Source organism: Oryx dammah, unplaced genomic scaffold (assembly GCF_014754425.2).
Source record: "Oryx dammah isolate SB20612 unplaced genomic scaffold, SCBI_Odam_1.1 HiC_scaffold_26, whole genome shotgun sequence".
NCBI lineage: Eukaryota > Metazoa > Chordata > Mammalia > Artiodactyla > Bovidae > Oryx > Oryx dammah.
Genome location: NW_024070210.1, coordinates 65,102,086 through 65,121,579, shown reverse-complemented (window position 1 = coordinate 65,121,579; position 19,494 = coordinate 65,102,086). Strand labels below are relative to the sequence as shown.

Here is a 19,494-nt window from a genome sequence, read left to right as displayed (position 1 = left end):
ACATTTTTCAAAAGTGCATTTAACTCCAACAATTGTTTCTTTCAGTATTACTAAGGTTTTAAACCATATATGAAGTACAGCTTTTGAGTTCAGCAGAGAAACAGTTTTATTTCCTGATTTTTAAATCCAGGTCTGTTGAGTTAAAATGCATAACGATTCTTAACATGTTGGAGGGTTTTACACAGTGTATTTTCTATTGATAATACCTGATGCACCATTTCACTAGGAGAGGGACTGAAAAGAAAAAGTTTGTCTTTCAACTCTGATTTGTCCTGAATCTGGAAATGATGCTTTTAAAGCAATTTCCTTTGTCTATCTTCATGTTTAATACCAAGAAATGGAAATGGGAGAAGAATCAAACATTTACTATCATAAAACTCTTATTAAAATGGTAAAGAATATATAATTATTTCCTAGCAATGAGTTCTACCATCACCACTGCTTACAGATACCACCTAACAATGGATGAGATTATGTCATACAGTTTATAAGGCAATTTACACATAGGCTTTATCACTTCAGCCTCATTGTTGCTGGAGGAGGTATTTTTAACCCTAGCTTATAGAAGAAAAAAACTGTGTTTATGACAAGCTAAGCAGCTTGCAGAGAACATTAATATAGGATAATGATTAATTCTTAACATGTTGATATATTTCCATCTCATAATTTTCTGCAAGTATTTTTTCATTATAAAATTGAGACCAAAGCATTTAAACAACTTTGCATCTAGACTTTTCATCATTAGTTATTCCTCATGCCATTAAAAATTGGAAGAAAAAAATTTTTAATGGCTGCATACTATTCTGAAGTGAGTATGTATCAATTTAGTTTGCCATTTCCTTATAGTTGTGTATTGAAACAACTTCCCATTTCTTGCTATTAGAAATAATGTTGATAGAAAACAAACTTACGGTTACCAAAAGGGAAAGGGTAGGGGGGAGGGTAAATTAGGAGCTTGGGATTAACAGATACATATTGCTATATACAAATACATAAACTATAAGTGCTATGGTATAGCACAGATAACTATAGTCAATGGCCTATAAAAACATATAATGGAAAAGAATCTTAAAAAGAATTTGCATGTGCACATGTGCGCGTACGCACACACACACACACACACACACACACACACACATAAGGTCTTCCCAGGAGGCTCAGTGGTAAAGAAACCTCCTGCCAATGCAGCAGATGCAGGTTTGATCCTTTGGTTGAGAAGATCCCCTAGAGAAGGAAATGGCAACCCACTTTAGTGTTCTTGCCTGGAAATTTCCACGGACAGAGAAGCCTGCAGACTATGGGGTCACAAAGAATCAGATGCAACTGAACATGTATACATACACATATATATATTGGAGTCACTTTGCTATACACTAGAAAGTAACATCATTGCAAATTAACTATACTTCAAATAAATAAAGCTGAGATAAATATCTCTGGGCAAATATCCACCTACAAAATTGTTGTTGTTGTTCAGTTTCTAAGTCATGTCCTACTCTTTGCAACCTCATGGACTACAGCATGTTAGGCTTCCCAGTCCTTCACTATCTCCAGGAGTTTGCTCAAATTCAGGTCCATTGTATCAATGATGCCATCCAACTATTTCATCCTCTGTCGCCCCCTTCTTCTCCTGCCCTCAATCTTTCCCAACATTAGGGTCTTTTCCAAAAACAATTTTAGCCTATTTATTTTTATTGAAGTATAGCTGATTTACAACATTATATTAGTTTCATGTGTACAGCATAGTGATTTAGTATTTTTACATATTATACTGGGCTTCCCTGGTGGCTCAGAGGTTAAAGCATCTGCCTGCAATGCAGGAGACCTGGGTTCGATCCCTGGGTCAGGAAGATCCCCTGGAGAAGGAAATGGCAACCCACTCCAGTATTCTTGCCCAGAGAATCCCATGGATGGAGGAGCCTGGTGGGCTACAGTCCACAGGGTCACAAAGAGTTGTACACAACTGAGCCACTTCACTTTCACCTTCATACTTCATTAAGCTCAGTTCAGTCACTCAGTTGTGTCTGACTCTTTGCAACCCCACTGACTGCAGCACGCCAGGCTTCCCTGTCCATCACCAACTGAGAGCTTGCTCAAACTCATCGAGTTGGTGATACCATCCAACCATTTCATCCTCTGTCATCCCCTTTTCCTCCTGCCTTCAATCTTTCCCAGCATCAGGGTTTTTTCCAGTGAGTCAGTTCTTTGCATCAGGTGGCCAAAGTATTGGAGCTTCAGCTTCAGCATTAGCCCTTCCAACAAATATCCAGGACTGATTTCCTTTAGGATGGACTGGTTGGATCTCCTTGCAGTCCAAGGGACTCTCAAGAGTCTTCTCCAACACCACAGTTCAAAAGCATCAATTCTTCAGCGTTCAACTTTTTTTTTATGGCACTTAATACTTCATGAAAGGTTATTACAAGATAACGTTAAATATTTAATCTTCTTTGAGTTACTGAAAAACTAAGTCAGGCCAGACTTACTTCCATTTTAAAACTCTGTCTTACTTAAGTGTGAAACCTAAGTTTTTGTTTCATTTTTGTCTTTCCCTTAATTAAAGCATTGACATATTATTACCAAGACTGCTTGTTCAGATGACATCATCCTTGTAACCAATCTACCTACTAAGAGAGTGGAGCAAGAAACTGGAATGGCCTGTTGGACCAAGAATCTGGAATTTGCTGGGTAAAGCCTTTCACAACTCTATTTTCCCAGCTGTGAGTGGAATTTAAATTCCTTGGGGTTGGGATGTGCTGAAGGCACGCTGATGTCTAGTCTATGCCATAATCTGCAGCTATTCCTCTCCACCTTCCATGCTACTCTGGAAGCAGGGTGGAAGAAATGGAAAGGAGAAAAAAGGGAAAGGAAGTCTACTGGAATCAAACATGCTTCCATGAGGAGGGCCCGCATCTGCGTCTACACACCCTATATCAAGGGGATAACAGTCAGCACATGCCGAGGAAAAGGAAGGCAAGCATCCAAACCAAAAACAGTCATCACACCAAAAATATATTAAAACCCACACAAGTTATGCAGGGATACTCCCTCATATAAATAGCCCTCCAAGACTACAGGAGATAACTGTTTCTCCTAAACTCATGGAGTAAGAGAAATATAAGCACAGTGAAGAGGCAGAGGAACCACTCCCAGCTAATACATTACTGACCAGAGGATCCTCCCAAAAACTAATGCCTGTGGCCAGTGATTTGTTATACAAGTGAACACTGAAACATCTCTAGTCAATAATGTTTGGGTAACAAAAGACATAGTAGTATGTCTCTGGTCAATAAGTTTTTAAAGACCAGGAGAACTCCCCTGTAGGAACACACAATAAAGCAGACTTCTTCAGTCTAATAAGACACTGGGTTCAAAAAAGAAGTAACGAAAATACTGAAGGAATTAAGCTATCCTTAAATTTCTTAAGGAATGAAGAAATGACGATTGCTGTAAAAAGGACCTAGAAACTATAAGGAGATGACAAGAACAATTAAATAATTAATTTTCTGAGACAAAAGCTGAGCTAAAGGCACTGAACAGTGGAATGAATAATGCAGAAGATCAAATAAGTGAGCTGGAAGATAGAATAATGGAAATCGCTCAATCAAAACAGCAGACAGAAAGCCAAATGAAAAAAAAAAATGAAAGCACTATAAAAGACCTATGGGATAACATAAAGTGGGCTATTCTGCACATAATAGGAATTTAGAAGGAGAAGAAAGAGAAAGGGGGATTGAAAATGTATTTGAAGAAATCATGGCTGAAAACTTCCCAAACCTAAAGGAAACAGATGTCCAGATACAGAAAGCACAGAGGTCCCAAATAAGACAAACCCAAACAGATGTAGACTAAAACACATTAACAATGGCAAAAATTAAAGATAGAGGATTCTAAAGGCAGCAAGAGAGAAAAAAAGGTTAATTACAAGGGAACCCCCGTAAGGCTATCAGCTGATTTCTCTACAGAAACACTGCAGGCCAGAAAGTGGGAAAATATATTCAAAGTCTTGAAAGGGAAAAACCTGCAACCTAGAATACTCTACCCAGCAAGATTATAATTCAGAATAGGAGGAGAAATAAAGAATTTCCCAGGCAAGCAAAAACTAAAAGAATACAGCAATACTAAACCTGTCCTAAAAGAAATATTGGAAGGTCTTCTCTAACTAGAAAAGCAGAAAGATATAGGAAGGAAGAAATCACAATTGGAAAGTAAATCACTTAAATTAGCCAGAATTCAGATGAAAAAGAAAAAAAAACACACCTATTTGTAGAAGTAATGATAAACACAAGTAATAGCAAAAAGATAAACATGAAGATGTAAAAAAGGGGATTAACATCATAAAATGTGCAGGAGGAGAGAAAGAGAAAACAGATTTTCTTTTCAGAATTGTTTGAGCTTATACGACTATCAATCTAAAACAAGCAGATAAAGGAAAGGGTTAATATACTTGATAAACAGGACAATCACAAATCAAAAATATAAAATAGATTCACAAAAATTAAACAGAACAGAAGCATAAAAGGAAATCAAACCACAAAAAGAAAAAAACAGAAAGGAACAAAGAAGAAACAAAAAATCAACTGGGAAACAAGGTTTAAAAATGAGAATAAATACATATACCTCAATAATTACCTTAAACGCCAATGAACTGAATGCTCCAATCAAAAGACACAGAATGGTAGACTAAATTAAAAAAACAAGGGCCTACAAATGCTGCCTACAAGAGACCCACCTTCAGACAAAGGACACACAGGTTTAAAGTGACAGGATGGAAAAAGATATTTCATGCAAACAGAAATGACAAGAATGCAAGAGTTACAATACTATTATCAGACAAAATAGACTTTAAAGCTAAGACTATAAAGAAAGATAAAGACTATATAATGATAACAGGATCAATACAGAAGAGGATTTTACACTTACTAACATGTATGCACTTAATATAGGAGCACTCAAATATATAGAACAAATACTAACAGACACAAAGGGAGAAACTGATAAGAATACAATAATAGTAGACTTTAACACCCCACTCACATCAATGGACAGATCTCCTAGACAGAAAATCAATAAAGCAAGAGATTCTAAATGATACAGTAGAAGTTAGACTAAACATATTTTTGAAAGTGAAAGTGAAGTCACTCAGTCGTGTCCGACTCTTTGTGACCCCACCAGGCTCCTTCCTTGTATCTCCCCACAAACACAATACACATTCTTTTCAAGTGCACATGGAACATTCTCTAGGACTGACCACATACTAAGGCACAAAACTAACCACAAATAATTAAGAGTACAGAAATTATTTCAAGCATCTTCTCTGACCACAACAACATGAACTAGAAACCAACCAAGGGAAAATGAGAAAAAAACAATTACATGGAGACTAAACAACATGCTACTAAGAAAACAAGGTGTCAACAAAGAAGTCAAAAAGGAAATTAAAAAATATCTTGAGACAAATGACAAAACACAGCTACACAAAATCGATGGGATGCTGCAAAAGCAGTTCTTAGAGGGAAGTTCATAGCAATATAGGCTTTCTTCAAAAATCTCAAATAAACAACTTAACCTAACATTTTAAAAGAACCAGACGAAGAAGAACAAACAAAACCTGAAGTTAGCAGAAGGAGGAAATAATAAACAACGGAGAGGAAAAAATAAAATAGAAATTAAAAAAAGAACAGAAAAAAATCAAGAAATCAAAAAGGGTAAACAAAATTGACAAGTCTCTGGCCAGACTCACCAAGAAGAGGGAGAGAACCCAAATAAAATAAGAAATGAAAAAGGAGAAATCTCAACCAATACCACAGAAATACAAAAAAACTTAAGAGAATACTATGAACAATTATATGCCAACAAATTTGATAACCCAGAAGAAATGGACAATTTTATAGAAACATACAGCCCACCAAAACCTAATCAAGAAGAAACATAATTTAAATAGACCAAATAGACTCTAAAACAAACTCGCTACAAAAGTCCAAGACCAGACAGCTTCACAAGCGAGTTCTACCAAATAAAGAACTTACAGTGATTCTTCTCAAGCTCTTCCCAAACACTGAAGACTAGAGAACACTCACAAAGACATTCTATGTAGGCATAACACCCATAAAATCAGACAAAGATACCACCAAAAAAGAAAATTAGAGGCCAAGGTCTTTGATGAACATAGATGAAAAAATTCTCAACAAAATACTAGCAAACTGAATCCAACAATACCAACATGGTCCAACATGACCAAGTAGGATTCATCCCAAGTTCACAAGAATGGTTCAACATACACAAATCAATCAATGTAATATATCACATTATAAAAGTGAAAAACCACATGATCATCTCAATATATGCAGAAAAAGCATTTGACAAATTGTTTTTTGCAAATTCAACATCAATTCATGATAAAAACTCTCACCAAAGTGGGTAAAGAGGGACTACACCTCAACATAATAAAAGCCATTTATGATAAACTTACAACCAATATGATACTCAGTGGTAACAAGCAAAGAACCTTTCCAATAAAATCTGGAACAAGACAAGTAAGCCCACTTTCATGTCTATTCAACATAGTATTGGCAGTCCTAGCCACAGCAATCAGACAAGAAAAAGAAATAAAACGTATCCAAATTGGAAGAGAGGAGGTAAAATTGTCACTATACGCAGATGACATGATATTATATATAGAAAGTCCTAAGGACTTCACACAAAAATTATTGCTCTAATAAATGAATTCAGCAAAGTAGCAGGATAAAAGATTAGCATTCAGAAATTGACTGCATTTCTTTACACTAACAATGACATATCAGAAAAGAAGTATGCATACATACATATATATATATATATATATATATATATACATATATACATATACACACACCCCTAGGAATAAACCTGACTAAACAGGTGAAAGAATTATATGTTGAGAACTATAAAACATTAATACAAGAAATTAAAGAGGATTCAAAGAAATGGAAAGATAGTATCATGCTCTTAGAAGAATTAGCACTGTTAAAATGGCCATACTACCCAAAGCAATCTACAGATTTAATACAATCCATATCAAATTATCCATGAGATTTTTCATAGAACTAGAACAAATAATCCCAAAATGTATCTGTTGTTCTTGTTGTTTAGTTGCAAAGTTGTGTCTGACTCTTTTGTGACCCCATGGACTAGAGCCCACCAGGCTCCCCTGTCCATGGGATTTCCCAGGCAAGAATACTAGAGTGGGTTGCCATTTCTTTCTCCAGGGATCTTCCTGACCCAGGGATTGAACCTGTGTCTCCTGCTTGGCAGGCAGATTCTTTACCACTGAGTCGCCTGGGAAGACCCCGTGGCACCATAAAAGACCCAGACAATACTACAAAGCTACAGTAATCAAAACACGGTGGTTTGGTACAAAAACAGCCATATGGATCAATGGGACAGATCAGAGAGCACAAAAATAAACCCACACACCTATAGGCAATTAATCTTTGACAAAAGAGGTAAGAATATAAAACGGAAAAAGTCTCTTCAGGAAGTGGTGCTGGGAAAGTTGGACAGATGCATGTAAATCAATGAAGCTGATTTACAACATGTACAGAAACAAACTAAAAATGGCTTAAAGATCCAAACATAAGACATGATGTCATAAAACTCCTAGAAGTGAGTATAGGCAAAACAGTTTCTGACATAATTCAGACCAATGTTTTCTTAGGCAATAGAAATAATAACAAAAATAAACATGTGAGACCTAATCAAACTTACGAGATTTGCAGAGCAAAGGAAACCATTAAAAACAAAAACGAACAAATTAACAAAAAATATGTAAAGACAACCTATGGAATGGGAAAAAATATTTGCAAATAATGTGACTGACAAGGGCTTAATCTCCAAAATATACAAACAGCTCATACAACTCAACAACAACAAAATACCTAACCCAATTAAAAACTAGATATTTCTCCTAAGAAAACAAACAAATAGCCAGTGGGCACATGAAAATATGCTCAACATCGCTAACTCTTAGAGAAAAGGAAATTAAAACCACAATGAGGTACCACCTCACACCAGTTAAAATGTCCATCATTAAACATAAATGCTGTCTACAAATAAATGCTGGAGGGAATATAAATACTATTAGTGGGATAGCTGTGAAAAGAAGAGAAGAGAAAAGCAAAGGAGAAAAGGAAAGATATACCTTTTTTAATGTAGAGTTCAAAGAATAGCAAGGAGAGATAAGAAAGCCTTCCTCAGCAATCAGTGCAAAGAAATAGAGGAAAACAATAGAATGGGAAAGACTAGAGATCTCTTCAAGAAAATTAGAGATACCAAGGGAATATTTCCTGCAAAGATGGGTTTGATAAAGGACAGAAATGTTAGGTCCATAGGACCTAACAGAAGCAGAAGATATTAAGAAGAGGTGGCAAAAATACACAGAAGAACTATACAAAAAAGATCTTTATGACCCAGATAACCATGATGGTGTGATCACTCACCTAGAGCCAGACATCCTGGAATGTGAAGTCAAGTGGGCCTTAGAAAGCATCACTACAAACAAAGCTAGTGGAGGTGATGGAATTCCAGTTGAGCTATTTCAAATCCTGAAAGATGATGCTGTGAAAGTACTGCACTCAGTATGTCAGCAAATTTGGAAAATTCAGCAGTGGCTACAGGACTGGAAAAGGTCAGTTTGCATTCCAATCCTAAAGAAAGGCAATGCCAAAGAATGCTCAAACTATTGCACAATTGCACTCATCTCATAAGCTAGTAATGCTCAAAATTCTCCAAGCCAGGCTTCAGCAATACATGAACCATGAACTTCCAGATGTTCAAACTGGTTTTAGAAAAGGCAGTGGAACCAGACATCAAATTGCCAACAACTGTTGGATCATCAAAAAAGCAAGAGAGTTCCAGAAAAACATCTATTTCTGCTTTATTGACTATGCCAAAGCCTTTGACTGTGTGGATCACAATCAACTGTGGAAAATTCTGAAAGAGATGGGAATACCAGACCACCTGACCTGCCTCTTGAGAAATCTGTATGCAGGTCAGGAAGCAACAGTTAGAACTGGACATGGAACAACAGACTGGTTCCAAATAGGAAAAGGAGTATGTCAAGGCTGTATATTGTCACCCTGCTTATTTAACTTATATGCAGAGTACATCATGAGAAATGCTGGGCTGGATGAAGCACAAGCTGGAATCAAGATTGCAAAGAGTCTCTTGATGAAAGTGAGAGAGGAGAGTGAAAAAGTTGACTTAAAGCTCAACATTCAGAAAACTAAGATCATGGCATCTGGTCCCATCACTTCATGGCAAATAGATGGGGAAACAGCAGCTGACTTTATTTTTCTGGGCTCCTAAATCACTGCAGATGGTGACTGCAGCCATGAAATTAAAAGACGCTTACTCCTTGGAAGGAAAGTTATGACCAACCTAGACAGCATATTAAAAAGTAGAGACATTACTTTGCCAACAAAGGTCCATCTAGTCAAGGCTATGGTTTTTCCAGTAGTCATGTATGGATGTGAGAGTTGGACTATAAAGAAAGCTGAGGTTTGAAGAATTGATGCTTTTGAGAAGACTCCTGAGAGTCTTTTGGACTGCAAGGAGATCCAACCAGTCCATCCTAAAGGAGATCAGTCCTGGGTGTTCATTGGAAGGACTTATGTTGAAGATGAAAGTTCAATACTTTGGCCACCTGATGCAAAGAGCTGACTCATTTGAAAAGACCCTGAGGCTGGGAAAGATTGAGGGCAGGAGGCGAAGGGGACGACAGAGGATGAGATGGCTGGATGGCATCACCGACTCAATGCACATGAGTTTGGGTACACTCTGGGAGTTGGTGATGGACAGGGAGGCCTGGTGAGCTACTGTTCATGGGGTCACAGAGTCGGACATGACTGAGCGACTGAACTGAAACTTAAGTTCGTATAGCCACTTTGGAAAACAGTATGAAGGTTCCTCAGAAAACTAAAAATAGAATTATCATATGATCCAGCAATTCCACCCCTGGGCATATACCTGGACAAAACTGTAATTCAAAGAGATACACACACCCCTATGCTCATAGCAGCATTATTCATAATAGCCAAGATACATTAACAACCTAAATGTCCATCGATAGATGAATGGAGGAGAGGATGTGGTATGTATATAGAATGGAATACTACTCAGCCATAAAAATGAAATTACGCCATTTGCAGCAACATGGATGCAGCTAGAGATGGTCATACGAAGTCAAAGAAAGAAAAATACCATATGATATCATATGTGGAATCTAAAATACAACACAAACGAATCTATGTACAAAACACAGACAGACTCACAGACATAGAGAAGAGACTTGTGGTTGCCAAGGGGGAAGGGGTTGGAGAAGGAATGGAGTGGGAGGTTGGGGTAAGCAGATGTAAGCTATTACATAGAAATGGATAAACAACAAGGTCCTACTGTATAGCACGAAGAACTATATTCAGTATCCTATGATAAACCATAATGGAAAGGAATATAAAAAGAATGTGTGTTATAACTGAATCACTTTGCTCTACAGCAGAAATTAACACAACACTGTAAACAAATTCTACTTCAATTAAAAAAGTGGGAAAAAATTAAAAACAGTGTTCCAAGCTGTACAATAGAATATGATGCAGACATTAGCTATTTTTGAAGATGACTTAATAACACAAGAAACAGTTCATTATGTCATCTTAAGTGAAAAAGGCTGTTTATTAAATTGTATTTATTGCACAATCCCCAATTTTGTAATCATGACTTCTATGTCTTCATCTATGTCATCTGTTAAAAATGTGAACAGACAGAGTTTGGACCACATGCCATGGAAGGTCCACCATAGTGAGCCTCTCTATTCAGGCTTGATGGTTCCAGTGTCATAGATTTCACCAACTGAACATTCGTGTAGCAATAGTTCCCAAACATTTCTTGGGAGAGGCTGCCTAAAAATCACCATGAGAGGTAGTTTATAATAATAAAACAGATTTTTCAGTCTGATTCACAGAGGTTCTACTTCACAAGGTCTGGGATGAGCCCCTGGAATCTGTTTCAGAAGGTCTCCTGGTGACTCTGACCCCCAGACAGATTCAGGAACCACAGCTTTCTAGTTCAGAATTCTCCAAGGTTTTGAAAAACGTGTTTTCAATGTCTTTTGGAAGTAAGCATCTAGATGTCACTTCTAATCCTCGGGGACTGCTGCCCTTTGTCAGGTAGATGATGTAATTAGTGGACAAGAGGCCAACAGACAGCATCGCCCCAAGCAGGGACTGCTGCCACCAATGCCACACTCAACCTGTCCTGCACCACCCCATCCCTCAGAACCCTTGCTCCAAGTCCTGCCTCCTCCTGGGCTTCTGAACCACCAGCTGCTCCCTCTCCACACACCCCTTCTATCAACTTCTAACTCTGCAGGATCATGATCATCAACCAAACCTCCGGAATGCCTGTGACCAGGGCATGGTTCCTCGCCCTCAGTGCCCAGCTGCTGAGAATTTTCTATATTTGGTGCTTCACCTCCCACTCATTCTTCAACCCACTGTCACCTGGCTTCCATCAGCACCACTTACTGACTCTTGCCAAGGTCACCCTGGCTTCTGATGGCTAATTCACTGGTTCTGCTTCCCCGAGGCAGCTGACGCTGCTGACCACCCCCTCTCTTTCCCTGGCTTTTGTGGGGACCACCTGCTGTTTCACCTGTCTAGCATCCATTTCCCCTTTTTGATAGCTGTACTCTGAGGAGCCACCTCTCCCCACCATCAGGCCATGAGGCTTAGGGGCTGACCACCCCACTCCAGACACGGATACTCATTCCCCCCAGCTTAAGGGACTGGCTCAAGGATGGGCAGATAGCCAAAGTCGAGCCAATGAAACTCAAACTTGAGACTTCTTGCTCAAACTATGGGTGGAGGGGTTCTCTTCTTTCCCACTGGGGTTGCTGAGCTGGCAGAACGTGAGTCTGGAATTGGAGACGGTCTGCCCACCCCATGGGCAAGTGCCTGAGAAGGAAGCCAATGTGAGAAGACAGCAGAGCTGAGAGACCAAGTCCTGATGGCACCACATGGGGTCCCAGGCTGGGTCTGAAGCCAGCACACTCTGGTCCAATCAGTTTCGTGAGAAAAAGTGTATCTTTTTACTTAAGGCTTTTTAAGTTGAGTTGCTGTCACTTGCAACCAAAAGAGTCCTAAGATGGCTCGGAACCACCATCCTTCCCTGGCATCACCTCCACCTCCGTGGTGATATTTTCCCCGGCACCTCCACAAGGTCCTCTTACTCTCATTCCAGACCCACATGTCCGACCCCTCTTGGACTCTACACCTGGGTGTCCACTTATGCACAGGCTTAAACCTAAACTCATTCTTCCTCGCCTCAGTGGACAGCTCAATCACCCACTTGGTTAGCCAAACTTGGGCCTCACCACGGATACTTTCTCACTTTCACTTCCCTATCCCCTTGTGGCTGTGAATTTTTGCTCATTCCGCTGGGTTCAGCTTCCAAGTTGTATCCCCAGATGCCTTTTCCAATCTCCAAACCTGCATGAAGGGTCCCTCCTATGCTCCCACCCCACCCTGTGCTTTGTCACAGCTCTTGTCACCCAGAGCCCTGAGGGCTTGATCCTCTTCCATAGTCTGGGATAGCTGGGCCCATCGCTGACATCAATACTATTTGAGGAAAGGAATACTAGGCTGTGTAGGTATGAGCTTACACTGTATACTGTAAATACAGTGTATATAGTGAAAATTAAATACTTCAGTATTTCAGAAAGATCTGCAAAAGGCATGGTATTTGGCACACAAGACTACGATTTTTGGGGTCTAGCACTTGAATGACGGTAAGAACCACCCAACTGGGCCCCCAGTGTTTCCCTAGAGGAATTTTTCTTTTTCAGTGGGTGAACCAGCCTGCCTTCTACTGAGTACCTTCACTTCTCTTTAATAGCTGAATCTAGAGCTTATCAAAGGAATAGAGTAGAGCTTTGTCCTTAAAATATTTCTGCTCTTTTTTGAAAACTGAACATTTGCCTGCTTCCAACTTTCTGATACTTTTCATATTCTTCATTATTTCTTACAAATCACAGAACAGAGTTTTCTTTGGGCACAACTGCAAGCTCTTCCTACAAGGACCTCCCATCCATCTATCCACCTGGGTATTTCCTGGGTCTTGCCTGTGGCAGGCCCTAGAGAGCTCCTCGTCTGGTCTGAGTTCCTCTCAAACACGCCTGGGCTCCCTTCTACCATGTCTGGAGCACTTTCTTTGAGAGAAAAGGAGGAAGCAAAATAATAGCTGAGTAGTTCTGCTTTTTGTTAACGTTCCAACAAGAGTCCCAGGCTTCAGCCTATCGCTTCCTGATTCTTTTTCTTGTTCTAATCATACCTAAAAACGCTTTTTTTTATTGTCTGAGGCATTTCTTTTTTTTTTTTTTTTTGGTCTGAGGGGGCATATTGCCTCAGCCCCCTCACTTCAGCTTCTTAATGCTTCGTATTATCTACCAACCTTGTTTTCATCCTTGTCCATGGAACCCCTGCCTGCCTTTTCCCCATTAATGCTATATTTAATATTCAAAGTTTTAAAACATAACTGCTTTATCAAGCGTTTTATAGGAAAACATCACACTGTGATTTTAGTAACCTGAGCGTTATGAAGAATGAACGTTTATACACTGACAAGGATATACAAAGAAAAAAAACAAATAGGGATTGCAATGGTGACACTGCTTTTTCTCAGATCTACTCCTTAGTTCCTTTTGTCCTTGGTTTTCTTTTAGCTTGTTTCCACTTTTTTTTGTGTTTTCTTTCTGGCATCCATTTTCTTTTTTTTTTTTTTTTCTGGCATCCATTTTCATTTTAAATTACTGCACAGATGCAGAAATTACTTGATGGGCACTAACTGTAGAATTTATGGAAATTAAATCATAGGATGCTTAATACTGAAAGACTGAATTGTTTCATAATTTTATTGAGATATAATTCATATACCATAAAATTCGCCCTTTTAAAGGGCACAATTCTGTGGTTTTTAGTATCCTCATGAAGTTGTACAACTAACTACCTCTAACTTCAGAACATTTCTATCACTCAAAAGGGAAACCCTGTACCCATTAGAAGTCACTTTCTATTCTCCTTGCAATGTGGATATTCCATTGTCCCACTATCACTTGTTGAAAGGTATATTTCCCCCACTGAAGTGTCTTAAAACCCTCATAAAAACAAATTTATCAAACATGTATTGGCTTATTTCTGAATTTTCAATTCTGTTCAACTGACCGATATGTCTCTCCATATGCTAGTGCCATACTTTCCTGTTTACCGTAGCTTTGTGGTGAGTTTTGAAATCAGAAGTATGAGAAATTGAATATTGTTGTTTTTTCCCCCAAGATTGTTTTGGCTATTCTGGACCCCTCACAATTCCATGTGACTTTTTAGGATCAGCTTGTCAATTTCGACAAAGAAGGCAGTTGGGATTTTGCTAGGGATTGCAGTGACTCTGAAGATCACTTGGAGTATTATTGCCATTCTAAAAATATTGTCGGACTCCCCTAGTGGTCCAGTGGTTAAGAATCTGCCTGCCAATGCAGGGGACACAGGTTTGATTTCTAGCGCTGGAAGATTCCACATGCTGTGGGGCCACTAAGCCCATACCCACAAATACTGAAGCCCATGAGCTCTAGAGCCCATGCTTCCAGACGAGAGGCCACTGCAGTGAGAAGCCCTCAAACCACAACTAGAGAAAGCCCTCGCACAATATCAAAGACCCAGCACAGCCAATAAATAAATAAGTAAAAAATAAAAACATTGTCATTCAACCCATGAACATGGAATGTCTTTCCTTTTTTTTAAGGTTTTCTTTAGTTTCTTTCAACAAAGTTTTACAGTTCTGCATTACTTCTGTTAAATATATTCCTAAAGTGTTTTATTTTTAAGGTACTATTATAAGTGGAATTGTTTTCTTAATTTCATTTTCAGATTGTTCATTGCTAGTGCATAGAAATATAACTGATCCTGTATATTAATCTTGTATCCTGACAACTTACTGCACTTATTTTAACAGTTCTTGAAGGCTTTTCCTAATCCTTAGGATTTCTCTACATACAAGATCATGTTCTCTGTGAATAGAGATGTTTTTACTTCTTTCCAATCTACATGCCTTCCATCCCTTTTTCTTGCCTTATTGTCTTATTCTCGACCCTTTAAAAACCTATAGTGACTTCCTTCTTTTTTCCTCATTAGAAGAAATTTTTTTAAGAGAACAGGACAAGAGTGTAGGAAGAAGAGAGAAAGTGGAGCTCTTAAAAACCAGAAGTTGCAATTGTGTGGCTTGAACTGATTTTTGGTGAACCTCACATCATGGCACCCCACTCCAGCACTCTTGCCTGGAAAACCCCATGGACGGAGGAGCCTGATAGGCTACAGTCCATGGGGTCGCAAAGAGTCGGACACGACTGAGCGGCTTCACTTCACATCTCAGGGGAAATGTCTTCCCTCAGAGCATCTGGGCCCAGGGATTTTCTAGGGGAATCTCTGAACTCTATTTTCCTCAGGTTTTGGATCCAAGTCTGGCTGAGGCCAATATTCAGCTTTCATTAGCTGTTAACAGTCTACCATGACTTGGCCACTTTTCCCATGCCCATCTCTTCTCCTTCTCTGGCCAATTCTTTCTTGCTGCCCAGAGGCAGAGCAGCACCAGTTCCTACCATTGCATCCTCAAGCCTTCTGAGAAATAAAACTGTCAATGAGACAATAGACTGTTCTGCTTCTACCCCAAAAGGACTTTGGCAAACATCTCCTGAAGTTCTGGGCCAGCTTTGTGACCCATGTGAGGAGAGTCCATCAAAACTCTATCTATCCTCTTCCTTGCATTTGGGCCCCTCAGGGTCATCTTCCATAGTGAGCATAGCATCCTGACACTCAGACTCTCCATCCACTCTATTTAGGAGGGTTTTTGTTTTTTGCTTTTTTTGGCCACTCTGCCTGGCAGGATCTTAGCTCCCTGACCAGAGATGGAACCCACACCCCCTGCAGTGGAAGCTCACAGTCTTAACCACTGGACCACTAGGGAAGTCCCTAGGAGACCTTTTAATTAGAACACAGCACACACTTACAACACCACACTCTTGGTCAAAGTCCTGGCTCACCATGTTTCAATGGGGCTCTCAATTCTTCCCGGTTATGCAACCAAAGGAAGGAAGAGTAAGGTTTCATCAAAGGTGGAATGTATATCAAAGACTTTGCTGAGTGACTTCATGAGGAGAGAAGTTTCCCTCTGTATTAGTGCAGGCTCTGTGTAACCAGTGACCTCTGGGGATGTGCAGGAAGCCAGGTGGATAAGAATCTCTGACTATGTAGACAGGTGCATCCTATCAGCAGTTATGAGCTTCCAGTGCTTACCGGCTAGAAACAAAACACCCAGGCACTGACCAGCCTCAGAGAAAAGACAGCCACAGATGCAGGCAGGTTCCAGGATGACCAGCACCTGGGTCAACACTTCCGGCCCCCAGTACCAGTGTAGGACTCTAGACGGCAGCTGCCCTTTTGTTTGGGTCTTTCCTTCCAGAAGTTGAATCTTTTCCTCCTAGCCCCACTCTGAAATCAAACTCAGGTCTCCGGAGCCTCACCAACCTTCTGGTATACCCTGAGTTTCTTCCGCCCTCACAGGCCCACTTTTGTGTCTGGTGCCTAACAACCAAGTCACTTAGGCCAGGGAAGGTCTCAGAAGCAAGTGACTTCCTGATAGGGTGACTCCTTTCTCACTGTAGCGTTGTACGTGGGGGCTCCAGGGCCTCCTGAGAAGTGGTTCATTTGGATGGAGTCATTGTTTAGTCGATAAGTCGTGAGTGACTCTGCGAACCTATGGACTGTAACTTACCAGGCTCCTCTGTCCATGGGATTTCCCAGGTAAGAATACTGGAGTGACCCAGGGATCGAACCTGTGTCTTCGGCTTGGCAGGTGAATTCTTTACCACTGAGCCACCTGAAGTCCTTGGATAGTCACCAAATTCCCAATCCTTCTTCAAACTATGCTTAGCTATTCCACAAAGTTCCCCCAAATGATGAGACAGAAGAACAATAAGATGAAAAAAAGATGGATACATGTTTCCGTGGGTTTGTTCTCCTGCCTTAGATTTGCTTATTATCCAGGCTGTGGGAGCAGAGATAGGACCAAATAATATCCAGGTTGACACAGTATTAACAGTAGCTCCCTAATCACACAATCTCATGCCAAGGACAGATGGGAGGAACTACTCAGGGTGCTCTGAACAGGCCATCACCAATGCTGAGACTATTTTAATTATAACAATGCTTACCTTCTTATCCTTTATCTGTATATTTCAAAAGGTCTACCTCCCACTCTTGTGCTACATAATGCTTCATAGGCCTATATACTTAAATTGGTTAGTATTACTGAGCCCTTAAGTGTATTTTATAACATCTTTCAAGGTATCAGTTTATGTAATATTTCTAGGTTCATTTTGAGTGTCTTAGGTGACATATTTAATACTATTTTCAGCTTACTAAAAAGCACCAAATAAAGCAATTTAAAAGTATTTTCTTCCATCTTCCTTTACATTCAACTTACTTTCAAGAACTATATTTCAATATAGTCTATTTGCTTTGCTGAATTAATTCATCGTGTAGCTGCAGCTTTGGATTGAACATATTTTCTGTAGTGACAACTCTATTTGTAGGAACTATAGGTCACTGGAACCCAGAAAAAGAGGCCGCTACTTAATAGAAATGGCATGTATCCAAATATAGATGCAGTTTTCTGAACACCTGTTGATCATCAATGATGAAAAAACTTACAATTTCCAAAACCCTGGCCCAGAACCTAAAATGATCACTGTTTCAATGGACACACAGTTTAACCCAGGAAAACAAGTCTCCTAATCAAAGAGAGTCTTAATATGCCAGCTGCTTTAAAAGTAAAATAGCCTCGTCAAAAAGCAATCTGTTACAATGTAAATTATTTCCCATTAAAAACCACTTCGGAGGGACCTATATGATTTGAATGTCAAGGCATCCAGAGTAATTGTTTGCTTTTGGAGACATGGCAAGCATGACAAATATTTTCAGTTGTCAAGGGTGACGGAGAAGGGAATGACCCACCTAAGAAATGGAAACTAACCAGTAGTAATATGACACTCCCCCTGAGCTCCACTGGGCGCTGGCTGGTTCGGCGGCTACACACAGCTAACTTCCTATGGCAGGATAAAGAGAGGCTGTGCACGAGCTGAATGAAGGCGGCCTCTCTACTCGGTCTCCCTGAACAGTGTTGGGGGCGGGATGCAGGGCCGCAATGGAAGGGGGCGTGGGCAATACCCTCTACTGTTGCCATTCTTTCATTCAATAGATAGTTATACGCCGGGCACTGTGCTAGGGCTTAACTTTCCAACTTGACTCAATAATCCATTCTGACACCCCACACTTTTGTCCCCATTTCCAGCCCTTGGTCTCACTCGCTCGTCAAGAAGGTGCTTATTATAGCCCTGCTTTTGCTCCCATCCCGGGGCTCCGAGGCTGGGGTGACAAGATAAAGCCAGTCAGAGGAGTGGCTTTCCAAACGCAAGGAAGGAGGGCTCTTAGTAAGCAGAGACGGGGCCGCGGGCGGGGGCGGGGGGGGGGGGTTGGTTCTGAGGACCCTCTCGGCCGCGTAGGGAGAGCCTGCCCTCTCTTCGGCGGCCGGTCCCGGGGCAGGGCTTCAGACACCGGGGCACCGCGCTCGGACGGGGAACCTGAGGCCGCGCCGATGCTGGAGAAAGCGGCGGAGAGGCGATTCCTCGAAGGAGAAGGGGGCGCTGCAGGAAGCCGACGGGAGGCTGGTGACAACAGGCGCGCACGTGGGGAAGAGGACTGCCTCCACCTGGGTGACGGAGACAGGTGTGCAGGCAGGAGGGCGGAGGGGGCGGGGAGGGTTACCTGATGAAGGTGGTCTTGCCGGTGCTGTACTGGCCCACCAGCAGGATCATGGGCTTGTTCTCAAAGTCGGCGTCCTCCAGCGCCGGCGAGTGGAACTCGTGGAAGCGATACGCCTCCTCCAGCGGCAGCACCTTGCGCTGGTAGAGCGAGCGCAGGCCACCCGTCACGGTCTGCACCGGGTCCGCGCCCGCACCTCCGCGCCCGCCCGCCTGCCGCCCTAACCAGCTGAACATCTTGCCGCCGGCCCGCTCTTCTGTGCCCCGCGCTCGCCCTCTCAGTGTCGGTCCCGGGCTCTGACCCCACTCCGGGCTCGACCCTCCCCGGCTGGCACTGAGCAGCCCCAACAGCCCTCGCCGCCGCCCGAGCTGGCCCCGCCTCGCGCCATCTCAGCCAGTCTCCGGTGGCTACGTCACGGGAGTGTGTTCATTATTCAGAAGGGTCTCTCAAGTCCTGTCTCATTGGACCGCTGCCGGCCCAGTGGAGGCGCCAGCCAATGGAGACGAGTGTCTTAATGAATTATTGATGACGAAGTCTTTCTGGAGGACTGGGCGAGGAAGAGGGTGTTTCTCTAACTTGCCAGCGCAGACTGGCGAAC

At 41.2% G+C, this 19,494-nt stretch overlaps 1 protein-coding gene across 1 annotated transcript in view; it reads right to left on the bottom strand.

Moving 5' to 3' along the window:
* EHD4 (EH domain containing 4) overlaps nt 1-19,281 on the bottom strand; it is an 88,187-nt gene extending 68,906 nt beyond the window's left edge. Inside the window, exon 1 of the mRNA XM_040226878.1 lies at nt 18,900-19,281. Within this exon, the coding sequence (XP_040082812.1) occupies nt 18,900-19,132 (233 nt within the window). The 5' untranslated portion in view covers nt 19,133-19,281. The remainder of the gene's footprint in view (nt 1-18,899) is intronic.
* Nucleotides 19,282-19,494: the final 213 nt, after the last annotated feature.